General features: G+C 48.4%; 1 protein-coding gene across 1 annotated transcript; it reads left to right on the forward strand.

Annotated features, from left to right (window-relative positions):
• Window positions 1–7,566: 7,566 nt before the first annotated feature.
• Window positions 7,567–9,016, forward strand: LOC311633862 (interferon lambda-3-like; the record flags this gene model as incomplete). Its single annotated transcript, XM_084906878.1, has 6 exons — window positions 7,567–7,576; window positions 7,676–7,857; window positions 8,167–8,244; window positions 8,501–8,644; window positions 8,747–8,830; window positions 8,918–9,016. The coding sequence occupies 6 exons, from the start codon at window positions 7,567–7,569 to the stop codon at window positions 9,014–9,016; spliced, it is 597 nt and encodes a 198-aa protein (XP_084763004.1).
• Window positions 9,017–19,281: the final 10,265 nt, after the last annotated feature.

The raw sequence follows: 19,281 nt of genomic DNA on the forward strand, positions 1-19,281 counted from the left end.
TGGGCGGGGGGAGGGACACTCCTTCACAGTCAGAGACTGATGGCCACCAACTCTCATTGGTGACTACTCATTGAGTGTAGACACATGCTGAATACACCATCCCAGAGAAACACAGTCCCAGACCATGTCCCCCACAGAAACACACAGCCACCATCCCCACAAGCCCCAGCCCCAACCACTCCCACCCTACACTCATGAAATCTCAAACTCGAGAACACACTGACAGGTCCATGTGAGTTCATCCCAAAACAATTTTCTTGCTGCTTATTAACACAAATGGGACAAATCGTAGAAAAACAAACAACTCCAGTTTACACATTTTTTTCTTCAACTGGAAGAATGCCTGCCCTTGACCAACCCATGAGGCCTTGAGAAAGTCAGATGGTAAATCAATACCTTTGAACACAATATAAACAGAGGTATTGCAAAGGACTCTGGGAATGCAGTAGGAAGAACACCTGGCTTTGGGTTTTGTTTTTATCTCCTGATATATTTAGATTCATATAATGAGGGGAAAAAATCCTTGATTTGACATTTTTCACCAGACCATAAAAAAGGAGATTGGTGTCTATGTGAAATTGCCACTAGAAGAATAAGAAAGTAGTAGTCTCAATCAGGGTAGTACCTGAGCATAAACATTATAGGTGGTACACAATTTAAAGGAAAATGCTGAGTGCTGCATAAATATAGGAAAATATTCAGATCAATGCTTAAGTTTCTGCTGGCTCATCAGCACTCAGTAATCACACGTCTGCAATAATGTCACTGCATGGGGTAATTTCAGTGGATTAACATAGTCCTTCAGGGCAGCCATACTGTGTGGCTTGGAAATGGTGGTCCTCAAAATGTGGTCCCGGAACCAGCAGCATTGGCACCCCCTGGGGACTCCTTAGAAATGCAGGTTCTGGGACCCACCCAGTCCTACTGAGTCAGAAATTCTAGGGATGAAAGACCAACAACATCCAGGGTAAACAGAGGACCCCAGTAATCATCAAGAAACGTCCTCTGAAAACATTTCATTTATTTATTTAGTGAACATCTACCGAGCTCCTACTCTGTGCCAGGCCCTGAACTGCATGGCAGTGGGACTCAGTGTAACCAAGAGAGCCCAGTCCTGCCCTCAGAGTTCCCAGTCCAATTGCTCTTAAATTTCAGCACTTGCTGTTTTCAATCTTTAAAAAAAAATTATATATATATATATATATATATATATATATATATATATATATATATATAAATTGATTTTACACAGAGAGGAATTGAGAGGGATAGAGAGTTAAAAACGTCGATGATAGAGAAACATCAACCAGCTGCCTCTTGCACACCCCCCACTGGGGATGTGCCCGCAACTAAGGTACATGCCCTTGACCAGAATCGCACCTGGAATCTTTAAGTCTGCAGTCCGATGCTCTATCCACTGAGCCAAACCGGTTTCAGCTGTTTTCAATCTTTTTTTTACTTTTTCATTGCAACCCTTATCCACCAACCTGTACCCTCTCCAATCTGGGACCCATTAAGAGATGTCCAACTGCCCATTGAGACCCGATCCTACTGGCAATTGGACATCCCTCTTACAATATAGGACTGCTGGTTCCCAACTTCCTCCCTGCCTGCCTTCCTGATTGCCCCTAACTGCTTCTGCCTGCCAGCCTGATCACCCCCTAGCCACTCCCCTACCAGCCTGATTGATGCCTAACTGCTCCCCTGCTGGCCATATTGTCCCTAACTGACCTTCCCTGCAGGCCTGATTCCCCCCTACACACACAACTGCCCTTCCCTGCAGGCCCAGTTGCCCCCAAATTCCCTCCTCTGCCAGCCTGGTCATCCCTAACTGCCCTTTCCTGCAGGCTTAATCACCCCCAACTGCCCTCCCTTGCAGGCCTGGTCCCTCCCAATTACCATCTTGTTGTGGCCATCTTGTGTCCATATAGGGGCAGGATCTTTTACCACATGGGGGCAGCCATCTTGTGTGTTGAAATGACAGTCAATTTGCATATCACTCTTTTATTAGATAGGCTAGATGCCTGGTTTGCCCTAAAGGGTGTCCCGGATCAGGGTGGGGGTTCCCTTGGGGCATGGAGCAGCCTGGATGAGGGGCCTGTGGTGGTCTGCAGGCCAGCCATGCCCCCCAGTGACCCAAGCAAAGGCCCTGGTATCTGGAATTTATGTATCTTCTATAATTGAAATTTAGTACCCTTTAGTGGAGGTCAGGGCAGGCCAGGGCTGCAGGAAGCTTGGCTTCCTTCATAGCTGGGGGCAACTCAAGCCTCCTGCTCTCTCCAGCTCTGTGGCTGCCACCATTTTGAGGGGATTTATTTATCTTCTATAATTAAAACTTTGTAGCCTTGAGCAGAGGCCAGGGCCTGCCAGAGAAGGTGGGAAGTTTGGCTTCCTCCATTGCTGGGGAAACTCAAGCCTCCTGCTCACTCTGTGGCTGCAACCATCTTGGTTGGGTTAATTTGTATACTTTCTCCTGATTGGCTGGTGGGTATGGCTTATGGGCATAGAGAAGTTACGGTCAATTTGCATGTTTCTCTTTTTTTAAAAAATACTTTTATTGATTTTTTTTTTTTTTTTTTTTTTTACAGAGAGAAAACATCGATGAAAGAGAATCATTGATCAGCTGCCTCTCGCACACCTCCCACTGGGGATGTGCCCACAACCCAGGTACATGCCTTTGACTAGAATCGAACCCAGGACCTTTCAGTCTGTAGGCTGGTGCTCTATCCACTGAGCCAAACCAGTTTCAGCCTGTTTTTCTTTTATTAGTGTAGATTCCACAAATAAGTGAGATCATGTGATATTTGTCTTTCTCAGATTGGCTTATTTCACTTAGCATATTTTCCAGGTCCATCCATGCTGTCCCAAAGGGTAAGAGATCCCTCTTTTCTACAGCTGCAGAGTATTCCATAGTGTAAATGTCTCACAACCTTTTAATTTGTTTGTCTACTTATGGGCACTTGGACAAAGCCAGGGCTACAAGGGCTGGCCAGGGCTGTGAGGGCTGGCTGGGGTTTCAAGGGCCAAGCTCCTTGCATGAATTTCGTGCACCAGGACTCTAGTATGTATATAAAGGACAAATATATATAATTTATACATATGTAAAATTTTATATATTATATTATAATTATAACTTATGCATACTATATTTTATATATACCGTGTTTCCCTAAAAATAAGACATCCTCCGAAAATAAGACCTAGCACATGGGCGCAGGGAGGTGGGGGGCTGGCGGGCCGGGCCGGGTGGCGGCGTCTCTAACTCGCCGGGTCCCCGCAGTCGTGCGCGGGGCTCCGCCTGGTGGCCCGGGGCCTCTCGGACGCCCAGGCCGTGCTGAGCAGCCTGCCCAGCCCCGAGCTGTTTCCCGGCGTCGCCCCCAACCTGGAGCTGCTGGTGTCGGCGCGGAGGGACGTGGAGGCCTGCGTGAGTGTCCCCGCCGCGTGTCTGCGCCCTGCCCGCAGCCCGGCCGCCGCTCTCCTCTGTGCGTGGAGCCCACCGTCCAGGCACAGTCCGCGTCCCGCTGGGGTCCGAGGGCGGGGCCGGGGCGCGTGGGCCGGGCCGGTGGGAGACGGTCCCTGGGCTCCTTCGTTTACCTCCTGTGCCCCCTGCAGCTCGAGCTGGCGGCGCGGCCAGGCTCCTCGAGGAAGGGCCCGCGGGCAGCCAGGAGGCGTCCGCACCGGCTGAGGGCGGTGAGTGCGCGGGGTGGGGCGGGGCGGTGAGGTGGGTGTGGTGGGGTGCCCCGGGTGGGGTGGGGTAGGGTGGGGCAGAGTGGGAGGGAGTGGGAAGAGGTGGGGTGGGTGGGGCCCGGTAAGGCGGGGCGGGGCGGGGTGTGGTCGGTGGGGTGCGGTGTCCTGGGGCAGCTTGGATCCCTGAGGGGGAAATGGCTGCCTCAGCCCCGCTTCGCCTCCTTCCCAGGTGCAAGGACTCGCCTGGGTGCCATGAAGCCACCATCATCTTCAACCTCCTGCGCCTGCTCGCGTGGGACCTGAAGCTGGCGGCGCGCTCGGGACCTTGCCTCTGAGCGCGGCTGCGGCGGGATCGCAGAGAGAAGAAACAAGCAGTTTCATAAGGCTGGTTAGGGCCCGGCAGGGCTGCAGCCAGTGGGCGCGGCTGCTCAGGAGGCTCTGCTGCCCTGGCCGCACCTGGATGGCCGCACTGTGTGCGCCCTGGAGCACAGGGACAGGACCCAAGAGGACAGCGCGTCCCTGGCAGCAGGGACGGTTCTGCGGAGAGCATCGCCCTGAGACCCTCCGGGGTCTGTGCAGCAGGAGAGACTGGAGAGACTGGAGTCCTGAGTCCACGGGGGCGCGGACCACGTACCGTGGACAAGGCTCTACTTCCCTGGGCACCAGCAGCGCAGAACCAGTGTCCATGCCGTTCCCACGCCGTTTGAGCCCTCAGCGTCTCCTGTGAGATTCTGTGAATCTGTGAAGCTGCATCTCTCCACTGGGGAGGCCTCTGCCCTAAGGGACTTGGCAGTGAAAGGGCCTGGAGTCCTTAGGTTACTGCAGTATTTTGGATTCTGTTACCTGTGTGTCTTTTGTATTTGAAATCCCTGAGCAATGGGCTACTCTGTCTTTCATTATTAAATATTCTTGCATGTACACTGGCTGTTCCCCTGTGATCACTCTGAGCGGCACTTTAAAAAAAAATATTTTATTGATATTTTACAGAGAGGAAGGGAGAGGGATAGAGAGTTAAAAACGTCCATGAGAGAGAAACATCGACCAGCTGCCTCTTGCACACCCCCTACCGGGGATGTGCCCGCAACAAAGGTACATGCCCTTGACCAGAATCGAACCTGGGACCTTTCAGTCCTTAGACTGATGCTCTACCACTGAGCCAAACCAGTTTTGGCTGAGCGGCACTTTTTGGTTAAGAACGCCTAGCCAGGGCCATCAGGTGACTTGAGTTCAGCTCTGACCCTGCCACCAGCATGGTGTGACTGGGCAAGTTACTTCTCTGTGGCCTCAGTTTCCTCACCTAAGCAATGGCCTCATTATCCTTCCTTTGTGGATGAGTCGTGTACATTGAAGCAGCACCTATAAAGCTTCCAGTGGGGGCTTAGGGTGGTCTCAATCAGCGGCCTCTATTAAATAACCACACACACCTCCTTACACAGACGAGTGCACTTCTTCCTTTGTCCAAGCCTGTGGGCTGGAGGTCCTTGCTGCCAACTGCAGGGCTCTTTGTCAAGGTCACACAGCTAGTGAGGGCGGAGCCAGGTTTGAATCCCAGACCCTTTAACTCATGCTGCATGCTCTTTAAAAAAATAAATTTTATATATATATATATATATATATATATATATATATATATATATATATATATCTTTAGCCCTAGCGGGCTTCGCTCAGTGGATAGATTGTCAGCCTGTGGAATGGGGGGTCCTGGTTTGATTTTTGTCAAGGGCATTCTCTCCCTCCCCAGGGGGGCCTCAATGCAGGAGGCAGCTAATCAATGATTCTCTCTCAATATTCATGTTTTTATCTCTCTCCCTCTCCCTTCCTCTCTGAAATCAATAAAAATATATTTAAATATATATAATTAAAAATATTGATTTTTATTGATTTGAGCAAGAGAGAAAAGTAGAGAGAGAGAGACAGAGAAACATCAATGGTGAGAGAATCATAGACCAGCTGCTTCCTACATGGCCCCTACTGGGAACCAAGCACACAGTCTGGGCATGTGCCTGACTAGGGATCCAACCCTGACCTCCTGGTTCATAGGTTGATGCACAATCATTGAGCCACACTGCCCAAGCAGGAGACTTTATTTTTATTTTACTTACTTATTTTTTTAAATAAATATTTTCTTATTGATTTCAGAGAGGAAGGGAGAGGGAGAGATAGAAACATCAATGATGAAAGAGAATCATTGATCAACTGCCTCCTGCACGACCCCTATTGGGGATCTAGCCCAGAACCCAGGCATGTGCCCTTGACTGGAATTGAACCCGGGACCTTTCAGTCCACAGGCTGACACTCTATCCACTGAGCCAAACCAGCTAGGGCAGGAGACTTTATTTTTAAAACGCATGGCAACAATAAGCTTCTTGCTCACTTTACCAATGTTACTCATATTTAAAATGTAGGCAAACTACAGTGTGCTCCTGATGCTATCATGGGTTCAATACTACATTGTGGCAAAGCCTCCGTGATGGGGGAGCATAAAGCTCTCCCCAGATGCAGGGGTGAGGGGGTGTCTTTTTCTCCTTCCAGATCTTCACATGGCTCACTCCCTCACTCCTCACTTTCAGTTTTTGCTCAAATGTGATTTTTCTGGCCTCACTCAGTGCAGCCCCTCCTGCACTCTGCTGTCACCTCACTTTTGTGCTTTCATTTTCTGTTCCCTGATGTAATATTCACTGAGTGCTTACCCCTCGCCACTCCCTCTAGTAAAAAGGCCATGAGCCCTGGCTGGTGTGACTCGGAGGCTGGAGCGTCCTCCCCTGTGAAAGGTCGCGGGTTCAATTCCTGGTCAGAGGACATGCCCAGGTTTGGGGTTCTGTTCCCAGTTGGGACACGTGTGGGAGGCCACCCTTTCACATACATGTTTCACTCTCACATTGATGCCCCCTCCCCTTTCCTCTCTTCCTCTCCCTCTAAGGATCAATACAGTAAAGTCTGTCTGTTTGTTTTTTATAAGAAAGCTCCAACAGGTTTTGTTTAACGGGTTGTTTTTTCACTGCTCTGTTCCCGGCGCCTTGAGTAGTGCCTGGAACGTGCTGGGGGCTGAGTGACACTTGGTGAGTGAACGGGGGCATGGTCACCTCTGAGCAGGACCCCTTGAAGCCCTGGCTCCCCCACTTCCCCCGTCCCCTGGTTTCCTACCACAGACTCCTATACCTGGTGCCTGCGATCTGGACATTAAAGATGTTTGTCAGCTCCCCTCCCCCCACACCCTTCTTTCTCGGTACCCGGTGGGGAGGGAGGGAAGAGCTGGTCTCCTCTCTTAATTCTGGGCAGCTTTGTCCTGCTGACTCTCTCCCCCACCACCCCTCCCGCCCGCAGCAGCCTGCTCCCTTCATCTCCCCCCTCCCCTACAGCCTCCTTCTCAGAAGTTCCAGGTTCTTGGTGGCCACAGCCCTGGAGGGCCTCCCCCTCTGCCTGCAGGGGTGTCCTGCGGAGAGGCAGCCCCTCCTGTGGGGCTGAGGCTGCCCTTCTGCTGAGACCCGGGTGGGACTCACCTCCTGTAGGTGAGCCTGTGTGTCACTTTCTGTTTCACTCCAGCTGCTCACCTGGCTCCAGGCCCCGCCCTGCATGGGCTTCCCCAGCCTGGGGCCTCCCCTAGTGGCAGGTGTGTTTTCACTTTTCCTACATCAGCTGGGATTGCCCGCCTGAGCAGCCCAAAAGCTGCACCATGGAGCCCAGGGAGCATTGCGTCAGAGCCGACCTGCGAGTTCAGCAACACACACTAGCAGCCGGCTGGGACCGGGAAGAGGAGACCGACGCCAGAGACACCAAACGGGGCTGAGTGAGCCCCAGGGACAGCCTGTGAGAGGACGCTTGGATCCCCGCCTGGGACAGAGACCAGAGACCAGAGACCAGAGACCAGAGACCAGGATGAAGCTGGGTGAGCCTCCATGTCATGGCCCATGACCTTCACTCCCCACAGCCCCCACTGTCAGTCCCTGACTCTCTGTCCCCTCCTCTGCCCATCCTTCCCTAACAGCCCTGGCCGGGTGTTGCCCGCTGGTGCTGATGCTGATGAGCACGGTGCTGACCAGCACAGGAGCAGTTCCCGTCTCCATGCCCCTCGGGACCCTCCTGGGTGCAAGGGGCTGCCACGTGGCCCAGTTCAAGTCTCTGTCCCCACAAGAGATGAAGGCCTTCAGGAGGGCCAAGCAGGCCTTGGTGAGTCTCCCCCTATCTCGGCTCCCCCACCCCCCACTGTGGACGACCACCCACCCTTCCCTCTGTGGGTCACAGGCCCATTTGGCTCCAGGTGGCCCTGCACCCTTCCTTCCCCGGCTGGCCTCTGCCCTTCCCACAGTGGCCTCCCCTGCTCTGGCTGCTGTGGACCGACTCTTGTTCTGCTCTGGAGATGCCTCTCCCTCCTTTGGGACCTTAGCCCCCTGCTCCTGTTGCTAGCCATCCTCCACCCCCTGCAGGGGTCACCCTCCAGCCCTGCAGCTGTGGCTGACCTCTGCCCTTGCTCTCCAGGAAGAGTCCCTCCTCCTGAGGAACGTGAGCTGCAGCTCCCACCCATTCCCCAGGACCTGGGACCTGAGGCAGCTGCAGGTGAGTTGGGAGACTCAGGCCAGCCCTGCCCTGACCTGGCCCCACTCCCTTGGCTTCTTAGGTGGCCCTGTCACCTCCTCCTCCTCACTGTTCACTGTGCCTTGGCCTCCCCAGCAGGCCCCTGACCTCTTCTCCTCACCTGCTCACAGTGACCTTCCCTCTCTGCTCTCTCCTGCCCTTCCCCTGGTGCTCCCTCTGCCCTCCTCCCCTGTCCTCTCTCACATGCAGCCCTCAGCTGTCTGTCTCCCCTGCTCAGGTGTGGGAGCGCCCTGTGGCATTGGAGGCTGAGCTGGCCCTGACACGGAGGGTCCTGGGAGCTGTGGCTAACTCGACCCTGGAGGACATCCTGGATCAGCCCCTTCTCACGCTGCGCCACATCCACTCCAAGCTTCAGGCCTGTGTGAGTGCCCTGGGCTCCCGGGCCATGTCTGTGGGCTCTGACCATCAGTGTGTGCCCCTGTGTCTGAGACCCTGTTCACTCACCACCCTCCTTTGCCCACAGGTCCCAGCTGAGTCCACAGCAGGCCCCAGGCCCGGGGACCTCCTCCGCCAATGGCTGCACTGCCTCCAGGAGGCTGAGAAGAAGGTGAGGGTCTGGGGAGGGACCAGTTTCTGGGGACAACTTGGGCCCCAGATGGCGAACAGCCACTGAGCTGTCCTTTCCTCTCCACAGGAATCCCGTGGCTGCCTTGAAGCCTCTGTCACATCCAACCTCTTCCGCCTCCTGGCCCGTGACCTGAAATGTGTGGCTGATGGAGACCTGTGTGTGTGACCCTAAGGCCCACCCGCCCCTGTCCCAGCATCTTGGTTTATTTATGCACCCCCACCTTTCTTAATTTATTGCCACCCTACCACTATTTATGCATTTTTGTGTGTGAATTGTCAAACTCGGACCCGATAAAGTATTTATTTTTCTACTTTTTGTAAGAGTTGTTCAAATAAATGATAAGTAAAAGATGTGTCCTGTGCTGTGGGACCGTGTGTGTGATTGTGCGGATCAGTGTCCTCTCGCCGCCATGACAAGGGATCCCAAGCTTAGCATCTGCCAACCACCAAGTTCAGGATCTCACAGTTCCAGGGAGGAGAGCGCTGGGGGCCCAGCCTCTCTCTCCGCCGGGGGTGGCACAGGGCTGCAGTCCAGTGTGGCTGGTGGGACTCCCCTAGGGAGGCCTTGGCAGGACAGGCCCCCTCCAAGCTCAGCCAAGCTGTTGGCAGAATTCTCCTGCCTCCCTGCAGTGGTGGCACTGAGGTTCCCTCCTGCTGCAGAGAGCGTCCGTCCCCAGCTCCTGCCAGCCTCTCGCAGGCCCTGGCACATGGACCTCCATCTCGGAGCCCACAGCCACGGGTCACATGCTTCTCGGGCCTGGCATCCCTCTGCCTGTCCTTCCGCCACGTTTCCCTTCTGCCTGCAGCTGGAGAAAGTGCTCTGCTTTTAAGGACTCGGTGTTTAGACGGGGCTCACAGGGACAATCCAGGACAACCTCTCTGTTTTTACATCTGTAAAGCTCAGTTTCCTCTGCGAGGTCCTTTTGCCTGTCACATAAGAGAATCACAGTTCCAGGGATCGGCTGGGCGTTTGGGGCCCGTGTGTGACTGCTGCGTGTGTGGTTTCTTTGAGGGTACATGAGTGCATTTTGGAATGAACTCCATTTAAACATGGTGTATACTTCTTTTGATTTATTGCTGAATTCTATGTGTTAATATTTTGTTAAGGATCTCTGTGTCTGTGTTCATTGCTTACTTTTGTGTGAGATAATAAATTTTACCTCAATTTTAAGCTAATGGAGTTAGGACTTTCTGTTATTTGCAGCCAAAATCATTATTAGTGATACACCTGGAAATGAAAGGCAACTTTCCCTGGAAGTTGAAGAATTCTGGCTGCATGGGTTGTTCTGCCTCAACCTTTACCTGGGCTGTCATTGGTGTCCACATACTCAGTATCTACAGAGGAGCATGAGAAGATGGATAATCCGGGCTGCATTTCAGGGAACCAGGCGCTTCTACCAAACCTCATCTCTGGGACATCACTATTTCTCCAAACCTCTGCATTTTTTGTTTTTTTTTTGTTTTTTAATTTCACCACAGGTCTTTTAAATCTGCTCTGCTTCCTCATATCCTCTTCACCACCACATCCTCTGTCTCCAAAGAAATTACTTTGTCCTCTCCCTCACACAAGCTGCCAGGCAGAGACTCCTCACCTTCGACGCTGCTCTCCTACCTGCACCCACCCTGCTCTCCTGTCACGTGGATGAGCTGCCTTTCTTCCTAACTAGGGCCAGTGCCTGACCATGGTCCCTAAGTACCCCTCTCTTACTCTATTTTTCAAAACTTCATCTCTAAAAGTGCCTGCCTATTAGCAGTCTCCCCCTTTATACCATCCCTTTCTTAATCCATACTCTTTTCTCTTGCTACTATTTCTCCATCTGTCCTTTCCGCTGGCTCCGTTTCCTCACCCACTCCAGTCTTCACAGCCCTGGCAGCTGGTTTCTGCCCCCAGAGCTCCACTCAGCACCAACAATCTCTTCCCAGCTAAACCCTGTGACTGCTTCTCCAGTTCTTATCCCAGAAGACCTCTCAGCAGCATCTAACCCATTCCTCATCAACTCCTTCTTGTAGCTGTCTCTCACATTGATTTATGTGATATCACACTCTTCTTGTTTTTTCTTTAACTTCTAGCTGCTGCTTCTCAGTCACATTTTCTGGTTCTTTCTTCTTTCTGCCCCTTAAGTACTGGAGCTTCTCAGGTTCTGTCCTGAACTCTTGTTTCTCTTCCCTGTTCACTTCTCTCTGGGGTCATCTGAGACTCCCTGGGGATAACCTGGAGCGGGAGACGATTACCCTTGTATCAGTCCACTTAGACTGGATTATGCTATAGTAACAAATGGCCCTTAAATTTCAGTGGTGCATAACAACAAAGGGTTATTGCTTAATCATGCAATGTCCATCTTGGATAGGCCGAGTCTCAGCTCCTCATGAGATCCAAGATGAAGGTGCAGCTCTTGGGTATTTCTGGTCTTAGAGTATAAGTAAGAGCACACCGGGGACCATGCCCTGGCCCTTACTCTTCTAAGAAATTATATGCACCGCTTGACCGCCCACCCCTATTTCATTGGCCCAAGCAAGTGACATAACCAAGCCTGAGGTCAACAGAGCAAAGATTTAGATTCCTCACTTCTGAAGGAAAGAAGATTTCTAGAATGATAAGTAGTTGAACACATCCTAAATTCATACCTTCAACTCTGATTTTAAACACAAGGACAATTAGCTTCATTATTATGCATAGAAACCAACTCAAGTTCGGATCCAAACTGGACCACCTTAAAGGTTTCTTTGGCATCCTCTGAATAAATGGACCAGCTAGTGGAAACCCTGTGGAAAGGGCTAGTCTGCAGGGTGAAGGCAGCGCCAGTGGGATGCTCTCCCTGGTTCTGAACACTGTCTGCTAAACTAGAGCAGGGTGGTTTCCTCCATCCCTGGGACTTTGGTGGATGCCTGCTAATTCCAGCACTTATAGATTTTTGATTTTGTTGTCACATCCCATATGGTTTTAAAACAAATAGAACTATCCTACTGTGTGTGAAATATGTTTATTTATCAGGGATTTTTCTTCAAACAATGGAAAATCCCAACTCAACCTAATTAAACCAGGAATTTATCATCTCAACAAGAAGCCTAAAGGTGAGATAGATCAGAAGTTGGCTAATTTAGGAAATCACATTAATTCTATCATTAATCCAGATTCTTCCCATCTTTCAACCTGGCTATTCTCAGCATTTCAGCCTCCTCCTCAAGTTAGATCTCCTCATGGTCGCAAGGTGGCTACCAGAGTTCCAGACATTACATCCTCTTGGCAATGTCCAGAGGAAGGAAAGAGACAGCATCTTACCATGTGTCTTTTTTTTTTTTTTCACTGAGGGAAATATTCCCCAGAAGACCCCTAGAAAACTTAGCCCATACTAATATCTCATTAAAAATTGCAACCCCCCTGGATGTCCTCATATTCCTTACTCTGCTCTACTTTCCCCCCATCTTGACAGAGATTCTTGTCTGTCACCTCTATGTTTCCACATCCAAAACAGTGCCTGGCACATGGTAGGTGTTCAGTCAATATTTATTGAAAGAAATTACCATCACATAACATAAATAAAAATATATTTTAAAAATGAAATAATTTTATTGATATCAGAAAAGCAGGGAGAGACACAGAAACATCAATGATGAGAGAATCGTTGATCAGCTGCCTCCTACACACCACACTGGGGATCGAGCCTGCAACCCAGGCATATGACCTGACAGGGAGTTGTTCATCAGTTTATTTTGTTCATTAGATTCCACATAACATTGAGATCATGTGATACTTGTCTTTCTCTGACTGGCTTATTTCACTTAGCATAATACCCTCCAGGTCCCTCCAAGCTGTCTCAGAGGGCAAGAGATCCTTCTTCTTTACTTCTTCATAGTGTTCCATTGTGTAAATGTACTACAGCTTTTTTATCCACTCCTCTACTGATGGGCAGTTGGGCTGTGTCCAGATCTTAGCTATTGTAAATTGTGCTGCTATGAACACAGGGGTGCATACATTCTTTCTGATCGGTGTTTAGGATATATTCATAGAAGTGGAAACACTGGGTCAAATAGAGTCCATAATTAATTTTTTGAGGAAACTCCATACTGTTGTCCATAATGGCTGCACCAGTCTGCATTCCCACCAGCAGTGTACTAGGGTTCCCTTTTCTCCACATTCTCGCCAGCACTAGTTGTTTGTTGATTGGTTGATGGTCGCCATCTGACAGGTGTGAGATGATACCTTATTCACATTTTGATTTGCATCTCTCTGATGACCAGTGACTTTTAGAATTTTTTCATGTCTCATGTGCATCTGTATGTCCACTTTGGAGAAGTGTCTAATTAGGTCTTTTGCCCATTTTTACTTATTTTTTTAAAATCAATCTTTATTGTTCATATACTATTACAAAGGTTCCTCATTTCTTCCCCCTTCCACCAGGTTCCCACTCCATCCTCCGCCCCCTCCCCACCCCCCATTGTCCTCATCCATAGGTGCACAGTTTATGTTCAGTCTCTTCCTTCCTCCCTTTCCCTGAGAACAGTCAGTCCACTCCCCTCCCATATCGCCAACTCTACTACAATGAACCGCTATTATTGTTCATCAGGTTTTTCAATCTCCTTTTTTTGTTGTTGTTGTTGTTGTTTTTAATTAATAAACTTTTACACTTCTAAGAATAAATTTTAAAATCTAATAATTTTAAACCTTGTTTTTTTTTTTCTGCCCTGGGAATTGAGAGCAAACTTGTTTACATGTAAACTTGCCCTTAGGTTATCAAAAGGTGTAGCCATTCAAGTGTAAATGGACACATTGTTTAAACATAGCTGCTGGTTGGAATTGGATTACCTGTTCTGGGTGGGAAGGGCTTGTCATTCCCTTTCTCCATTAAAATTAAGGTGTTAGCTTTAAAACCTCCTTTTGGCAAGAGACCTTAAACGTTCAGAACTTAAAATTTTTCAGATAGTAAATCAGTTACTTAGCATTTTCTCAAATCAATAATACCTCCACATGCCCAAGGATACAAGTCACACAAAAGATATTTCCAAATAGATCAACCAACCTCATCCAGGCCCCACACAAGGCACTCACAGATCAACACCCCAGCCCTATACTAACTCAACACATCCAGATCTAAGCCTTCCTCATTTGATTCAGCAGACCCTCAAGTTCCCCCAAAAGTTTCCAGCCATGTCTGAGAGGCAGCCTTGGGGCAGAGGCAGGCGAAGAGTGAGCTGTTCCGGGACTGGCTGCTCCGGGCCTGGCCTCTGTTGCTCTGGTCCATTCCACAACCAGCAGCTCCGGGTCTGGCCACTGCTGCTCCCGACCTGGCTGCTCTGGGCGTGGCTGCTGCTGCTCCGGGCCTAGCCGCACGCGACCCTGTTTCTCTGGGCCCGGCCGCTCCGGGCCTGGCCGCTCCCAGCCTGGCTGCTGCTGCTCCGGGCCTGGCTGCTTCGGGCCCAGCCACTCCGGGCCTGGCCGCTCCCAGCCTGGCAGCTTCTGCTCCTGGCCTGGCCGCACCCGACCCGGCTGCTCTGGGCCCGGCCGCTCCGGGCCTGGCCACTCCCAGCCTGGCAGCTGCTGCTCCGGGCCTGGCCGCTCTGAGCCTGGCTGCTCCAAGCATGGTTGCTGCTGCTCTGTGCCTGGCTGCTCCCGACCAGGCTGCTTTGGACCCGGCTGTCCCGGGCCCGGCCGCTCCAAGCCTGGCAGCTCCCAGCCTGGATGCTTCGGGCTTGGCTGCTGATGTTCTGGGTCTGGCTGTTCCCGACCTGGCTGCTCTGGGCCTGGCTGCTCCGGGCCCGACCACTGGGTATTCCTGGACTGGCCACCCTGGGCTTGGCCACCTCCACCTCAGGCCTGGCTGCCACTGCCCCATGTCTGGCTGCTCCAGGCCTGGCTGCTGCTGTTCTGGTTCTGACTGCTGCTGCTCTGGGGCATGGCTGTTGCTGCTCCAGGCCTGGCTGCCACTGCCTTGTGCCTGGCCACTCTAGGCCTGGCTGCCACCATTCCAACATTCTGTCCTTTTTTTTTTTTTTTTTTTTTTTAAGCATTTATGTTGCAATGTTGGCTGCTGAGTTGAGTTCTGACTTAGTCTTTGATTTTTCAAGATCTTCTTTGTGTTCTTTCTTAAGTAATTTTACTATCTTTTGGTCTTACTTGATTTCTTCACATTGAAAACTTCTTCGGTTTCTTCCTCCTTGTCCTGGAAGCTCAGCAGGTTGGCCTGTGGCACCCCTTTGTTCTCCACAGGCTCCTGCACTGCTTCAACCTGTTGCCGGGGTCGGCGCCGCCCAGGAATCTTTTGCCCATTTTTAAAATGGATTGTTTGTCTTCCTTTTGTTAAGTTGTGTGAATTCCTTATATATTTTGGATATTAAACCTTTATCAGATTTATCATTGCCAAATATGTTCTCCCTTTATGTTTTATTGATGGTTTCTTTTGCTGTGCAGAAGCTTTTTATTTTGATGTAGTGCCACTTGTTTATTTTTCCTTTGCACTGGGAGATGTATCCATAAACATATTGCTATGAGAGATGTCTGAGATTTTGCTGCTTATGGTTTCTTCTAGGATTTTTATGGTTTCATATCTTACATTTAAGGCTTTTATCTATTTTGAGTTTATTCTTTTGTATGGCATAAGTTGGCTATCTAGTTTCTTTTCTTTCTTTTTTTCTTTTCTTTTTCTTTTTTTTTCCTCATGTATCTGTCCAATTTTCCCAACACTATTTATTGAAGAGACTGTCTTGATTCCATTGTATGTTTTTGCCTCCTTTGTTAAAAATTAATTAAGCATAATAGCTTGGGTCAATTTCGGAGTCTCTGTTCTGTCCCATTGATCTATATGCCTGTTCCTATGCCAGTTCCAGGCTGTTTTGATTACAGTGGTTTTGTAGTTTAACTTGATATCTGGTATTGTGATCCCTTCAACTTTGCTCTTCTTTCTCAAGATTGCTGTAGCTATTTGGGGTCTTTTTTGTTTCATATAAATTTTCAGAGTATTTGTTCTAGATCTGTGAAATATGCTGTAGGTATTTTAATAGGGATTGCATTGAATCTCTAGATTGCTTTGGGTAGTATGGACATTTTAATGGTGTTAATTCTACCCATCCATGGATATGGTTTATGCTTCCATTTGTTTATATCTGCTTCTATTTCTTTTATCAACATCCTATAGTTTTCTGAGTACAAGTCTTTTACCTCCTTGGTTCAGTTTATTCCTAAGTATCTTAATTTTTTTGTTGCAGTGGTAAATGGGATAGTTTGTTTAGTTTCTCTTTCTGAGAATTTATTATTGATGTATAAAAATGCCATCAGTTTCTGGGTGTTTATTTTGTATCCTGCTACATTACCAAATTCATTTATTAGATCTAGTAGTTTTTTTAAATATATTTTATTAATTTTTTTAGAGAGAGAGGAAGGGAAAGGGAGAGAGAGATAGGAACATCGATAAGAGAGAAACATCAACCAGCTGCCTCTTGCACACCCCCCACTGGGGATGAGCCTGCAACCAAGGTACACGCCCTTGACCGGAATCGAACCCGGGGCCTTTCAGTCCACAGACCGACACTCTACCACTGAGCCAAACCTGTTTCGGCTGTAGTAAATCTTTATTGTTAATATTATTATAATCGTTTCTTCTTCCCCTCACCCCACTTAGGTCCCCTCCACCCGGTTCCCACTCTATTCTCTGCCCTTACCTCCCCTCCCCCATTGTCCTCATCCATAGGTGTGCAATTTTTGTCCAGTCTCTCCCATACCCTCCACACCTCTTCCCCCCTGAGAATTATCAACCCACTCCCATTCTATGCCCCTCATTCTATTATATTCACCAGTTTATTCTGTTCCTCAGATTTTTAATTCACTTGACTTTTAGATACACTTGTTGATAGATATGTATTAGTTGTTCATAATTTTTATCTTTACTTTTTTCTTCCTCTTCTTAAAGAATACCTTTCAGCATTTCTTATACTACTGGTTTGGTGGTGATGAACTCCTTTAGCTTTTTCTTATCTGTGAAGCTCTTTAGCTGATCTTCAATGCTGAATGATAACTTTGCTGGGTAGAGTAATCTTGGTTCTTGCTATTGGTCACTTTGAATATTTCTTGTCACCCCTGTCTGGCCTGCATAGTGTCTGTTGAGAAATCAGCTGACAATCATATGGGTGCTCCCTTGTAGGTAATTAACTGTTTTTCTTTTGCTGCTTTTAATAATCTCTCTTTGTCTTTTGCCCTTGGCATTTTAAATATGATATGTCTTGGTGTGGTCCTCTTTGGATTCCTTTTGTTTGGGGTTCTGTGCACTTCCTGGATTTGTAAGTCTATTTCTTTCACCAGGTGAGGGAAGTTTTCAGTCATTATTTCTTCAAGTAGGTTTTCAGTATCTTGCTCTCTCTTTTCTTCTGGCACCCCCATAATTCTGATGTTGGTATGCTTGAAGTTGTCTAGGAGGCTTCTTACACTATCTTCAACTTTTTGGATTCTTTTTGCTTTTCCAGTTGAGTATTTTTTTATCTTTGACTTTATTCTTGCATTCCTCTAGTCTGCTGTTGGGTCTCTGTATAATATTTTTTAAAATAAATCTTTATTGTTGATATTATTACAAATGTTCCTCATTTTTCCCCCCTCCATTGCTTCCCTCCACCAGGTTCCCACCCAACCTCTGCACTTTCCCCACCCCCCATTGTCCTCATCCATAGGTGCACAGTTTATTTATTTATTTTTTTACATTTTTTTATTAAATTATCTGTGTACATATTTTAACATTGCCCCCCCATACATACCTATAGGTGCACAGTTTATGTTCAGTCTCTTCCCATACCCCCCCCACTCCCCTTTTCCCTGAGAATCATCAGTTCACTCCCCTGCCATACCTCTGATTCTATTATATTCAACAGTTAATATTGTTCATCAGTTTTTTTTAATTCCCTTGGTTTTTAGGTTTACTTGTTGATAGTTATGTATTTGTTGTTCATAATTTTTATCTTTATTTTCTTTCTCACCAGAAAGAATCCCCTTCAGCAATTCATATAATTCTGGTTTGGCAATGATGAACTCCTTTAGCTTTTTTTTATTAGTGAAGCTCTTTATCTGGCCTTCAATTCTGAGTGATAGCTTTGCTAGATAGATTATTTTTGGCTGTAGGTTCTTGCTATTCATCACCTTGAATATTTCTTGCCATTCCCATCTGGCCTGCATGGTTTCTGTTGAGAAATCAGCTGACAATCATATGGGTGCTCCTTTATAGGTAACTACCTGCTTTGCTCTTGCTGCTTTTAATATTCTCTCTTTGAATTTTGCTCTTAGAATTTTAATTATGATTTGTCTTGGTGTGGTCCTCTTTGGATTCCTTTTGTTTGGGGTTATGTGTGCTTCCTGGACTTGTAAGTCTAATTCTTTCACCAGGTGGGGGAAGTTTTCTGTCACTATTTCTTTCAGTATGTTTTCGATATCTTGCTCTCTCTTTTCTTCTGGGACCCCCATAATTCTGATGTTGGTTCGCTTGAAGTTGTCCCAGAGGTTTCTTACATTATCTTCAATTTTCTGGATTCTCTTGCCTTCTTGCTTCTGTGGAGGAGTGTCTTCTGGCTCTTTATGTTCCAAATCTTTGACTTGATTCTTGTGATCTTCCATTCTGTTTTTAGGACTCTGTGTAATATTTTTTATTTCAGAGAATGTATTCTTTATTTCTTGTTGATCCCTTATTATTTCTTGTTTATCCATTTTCATATCCTCATAGGTCTCATTTATTTTATAGGCCTTTTCTAGGAAATTCTTGAAAAACCTTATAAGTGTGGTTTTGAACTCTATATCCAGTCGCTTTTTGTCCTCCATTTCTTTTGTTTTTGATCTGTTTCCTTGTCTCAGCATTTTCGCAGCTTCCCTGAGTTAGTAGCCTTAAAAGTCTCTGTTCAGCTTGGATGGGGTGGAGTTTCGGGGTGGAGCCTACAGCCTTGGCTTCTATCAGCCACGCCCTATGAGGCTCCTGAGTCTCAGTGTTCCTCAGAGTCCTTCAGTACTCACTACAAGCACCTCTGAGAGAAAGGTGCCCTCAAGTTTCACCCGCTACCAAACAGTCTAGGCTCTTCCCCAGTGAGCCCAGAACTGGGGTTCAGTTCAGTTGGAAGTGGAGTTGAAAGTGGAGTTCAGAGCAGTCCGGAGCTTTTGTCTCCTTCCCGCCAGGGCAATCCCGCGGCACAGTCTACCACCCGTTCTCTGCACTCACTTCCTTTCGCTGCTCCCCCAGGTTTCTGCCTTACAGCCCAGGCTCCCTCTGTATGAGCCTGGGTCCCCGGGGTCTGGTCTAGAACTGGGTTTCAGAGCAGTCGGAAGTGGGGCTCAGCACAGTCTGGAGCTTTTGTCTCCTTCCCGCTAGGGCAATCTAGCAACAGAGTCAATAGTCCTACCTCTGCACGTAATGTGCGCGCCTCCGGGACTGCCTTTCGCCACTCCCCTGATATTCCGCCTTACAGCCCAGG

Source organism: Pipistrellus hanaki (assembly GCF_964339955.1).
Source record: "Pipistrellus hanaki genome assembly, chromosome: 15".
NCBI classification, from domain to species: domain Eukaryota; kingdom Metazoa; phylum Chordata; class Mammalia; order Chiroptera; family Vespertilionidae; genus Pipistrellus; species Pipistrellus hanaki.